Below are 3,254 nucleotides of genomic sequence, written 5' to 3' on the forward strand. Positions count from 1 at the left end.
GGTCTTTGGGTTTATCAAATAATAGATTATGATAGTCATTGACTTACATATTTAACCTATTCCACTGATCCACCACTCTATTTCTTGGCCAGTGCCAAGCAGTTTTAGTGATTGCCGCTTTAATAATACAATTTAAGATCTGGAATGGCTAGACCACCTTCCCCTGCATTTCTTTTTATTAGTTCCCTTGATATTCTGGACCTTTTGTTTTTCCAGATGAATTTTGTTATTATTTTTTCTGATCTATAAAATAATTTTTTGGTAGTTTGATTGGTATGGCACTGAATGGGTAAATTAGCTTAGGTAGAATTGTCATTTTTATTATATTAGCTTGGCCTACCCATGAGCAACTGATGTTTTTCCATTTATTTAGATCTGACTTTATTTGTGTGAAAAGTGTTTTGTAATTGTGTTCATAGAGTTCTTGGGTTTGTTTCGGGAGGCAGACTCCTAAATATTTTATAATGTCTACAGTAAGTTTAAATGGAATTTCTCTTTCTCTCTCTTGCTGTTGAGCTTTGTTGGTAATATATAGAAATGTCGATGATTTATGTGGGTTTATTTTATAGCCTAGGGCAGATGACTTTTAACAAGCCAGCCCAGCCAAAGAGACAGTGGAGTGGAGTCAGGAAGGCCTGAGTTCAGTTTCTGCCTTACAGCAACTCTAACTGTATGTTCCTGGGCAAGTCACTGATCTTCAGCCCCAGCTTCCTCACCTGGAAAATGGGTATTATAAGCACTCCTAGGTCCCAGGGCTTACACAGAGCTCCAGAGAGAAGGCCTGGGTGGTATTCAGGCTCAGGTAAAGGCCTGACTCTCTGCCCCTGGCTCCCCTGGTAGGCACTAGCCTGTGCCAGGTATGCCAGGGCATACCCTGGACTTAGAGGGAGAGTGGGCAGCGACTTGGGAGGAAGCCATTCTTGGGGCTGAGCCACAGACTCCAAATAAGAGGATGAGCCCAGATGGCGGCCACGATCTCCTCCATGGCCCCGTTATCTCAGCCTGACCTTATGAGCTGTGGCTATTTGGTGGGTTGGGTAGCAGGGCCTTTGCTGATCTGGCACCTTGGCAAAACTGGGCTCTCCTCTGGTGCTACCCACAGACCCTAGGAAGAAACTTGGGGAGGGGGTGCGCAAGGCCACACCCATAGAAAGTGGGACAGCAAGGACTCCAACCCAGGTTCTCAAACCACAGAGCCACCCTTTCCCAGTCTCCTTTTCTAAGCTACATGTTTTCCACCCTCTAAAGTGGTCCACTCCTGAGCCCTCCTCTTTCTCCCCCAGGCTTCTGTGGGCCTCCCCCACCCTTAGTAAGAAGCTCTGCAGTCCGTAATAGCGAACAATTGTACAGCCGATTTTCGATGTAACAGAGTGCTGAGCAACCTTCTCTTTCTTCTGGGAAGACATGTGGCCCCTGGTTCCCATGTTGTGGGCAAGGGGACTCAGTTCAGAAAATGGGTTCAGCACTGAGGAGATACAAAGAAAGGCAAATGATGGCCCTGCCCCCGAGGAGCTTCCAGTTTAAGGCCAACAAGCAAACAAGCCATGGAAGGCTTGTTGCGGAAGCTGGGGGGGCAGTTAGTGGGGACTTGAGGGAAGCCGGGAGATGGAGAGGAGGAAGGAGAGAGGGTTCTAGGCTTGGGGGTCACCAGATTCGAGAGATGGGGTATCTTGGTTGGGGAACACCAGGATGCCCATGTCACTAGATTGAAGGGAACATGGTGGGGGCAGGAAGGATACATGGTCAGACTGAAGCTTTAGGAAGATCACAATAATAGCTGAGTAGAGTCAGGAGAGACATTGTTACATAGCCCAGGGTGGTTACAGTGCCAAAGGAGAGAAGAGGGCATGTCCAGGATGTCCCAAAAGTCTTAGGGCTACTCTGTACAAGAAATATTATGAAGGTAGAAATGAAAGGACTAGGCCCCAGACTGGCTACGTGAGGAAGAGAGGATGAGAGGGGATTGAGGACCTAGGTGACTTGGGAAGGTGGCGGTGCCCTCAAAAGCAATAAGAATGTTCAGAAGAGGAGAAGGCTTGGGGTGGGGGGCAGAGGCAGGAGATGATGAGCTCTGCCTGGGACATGCCCATGTCTGAAAGGCCAATGATGCATCATGGGAGAGGTGGCTGTGGAAGTCACTGCGTAGTGAGGAGCCTTGAAGCTATGGGAGCTGATAGCCAAGTGAGACAGTGTCGAGCAGAGAGAGATATTAGGGGGCTGTGAACTTCCCCCTTTAATCTTGGTTTCGTCTGGCCTTTGGTTTCCTTGTAACGTGCTCTCCGAGTCCCTGCATTTAACCCGTTATTCGGAGCAGAGCTCCATGTCAGTCAGCAAACTCATCTAACCCCTGGTAGAGCCTATGTGGCGTCCATGCAGCATTTTCTTTTTTTTTAATTAATAAATTTATTTGTTTTTAGTTTTTAACATTTACTTCCACAAGATTTTGAGTTCCAAATTTTCACCCCATCTCACTCCTCGCCCCACCCCAAGATGGCATACATTCTAAATACCCCTTCTCCTAATCTGCCCTCCCTTCTATCTCTCCCCCCCTTCTCCTTCTATTTTCCTGTAGGGCAGGATAGATTTCTGTACCCCATTTCCTGTATTTCTTATTTCCCAGTTACATGTGTTCTTAAAACTTTGGGATCCAAATTTTCTCCCTTCCTTCCTCCCCACCCACCCTCCTTGAAAAGGCAAGCAACTCAATATAGGTTATACATATGCAGTTCTGCAAAACACTTCCATAGTAGACATGCTGTGAAAAACTAACTCTATTTCCCTTCATCCTATCCCACCCCCCCCATTTATGCTATACTTTCTTTTGACCCCGTCCCTCCTCAGAAGTATTTGCTTTTGATTACCCCCTTTCCCAGTCTTCCCTCCTTTCTATCATCCCCCTACTCTCTTACCCCCTTCCCCCCTATTTTCCTGTAGGGTAAGACAGATTTTCATACCCAATTGAGTGTGTATGTTATTCCCTCCTTAAGTCAAATCATATGAGAATAAGATTCACTCATTCCCTCTCACCTTCCCCCATTTCCCCTCCACTGTAAGAGCCTTTTCTTTTCTGTTTTTTTGTGAGATAATTTACCCCATCCTACCTCTCCCTTTCTCCTTCTCCTAGTATAATCCTTTCTCATCCCTTAATTTTATTCTCCAGATATGACCCCTTCATCTTCAACTCACCCTGTGCCCTCTATCTATCTATCTACCTATATATATATATATATATATATATATATATATATATATAT

The 3,254-nt window shown here is 45.9% G+C and overlaps 1 protein-coding gene across 1 annotated transcript in view; it reads left to right on the top strand.

The window, feature by feature from the left end:
• The first annotated feature begins 962 nt into the window (after positions 1-962).
• The window catches only part of LOC114024594 (diacylglycerol kinase delta-like), a 48,210-nt gene continuing 45,918 nt past the window's right edge, over positions 963-3,254 (top strand). The window contains exon 1 of the mRNA XM_027837636.1: positions 963-1,028. Coding sequence (XP_027693437.1) covers positions 963-1,028 — 66 coding nt within the window. The remainder of the gene's footprint in view (positions 1,029-3,254) is intronic.

This window comes from Vombatus ursinus, unplaced genomic scaffold (assembly GCF_900497805.2).
Source record: "Vombatus ursinus unplaced genomic scaffold, bare-nosed wombat genome assembly UNPS02004571.1, whole genome shotgun sequence".
Classification (NCBI taxonomy): domain Eukaryota; kingdom Metazoa; phylum Chordata; class Mammalia; order Diprotodontia; family Vombatidae; genus Vombatus; species Vombatus ursinus.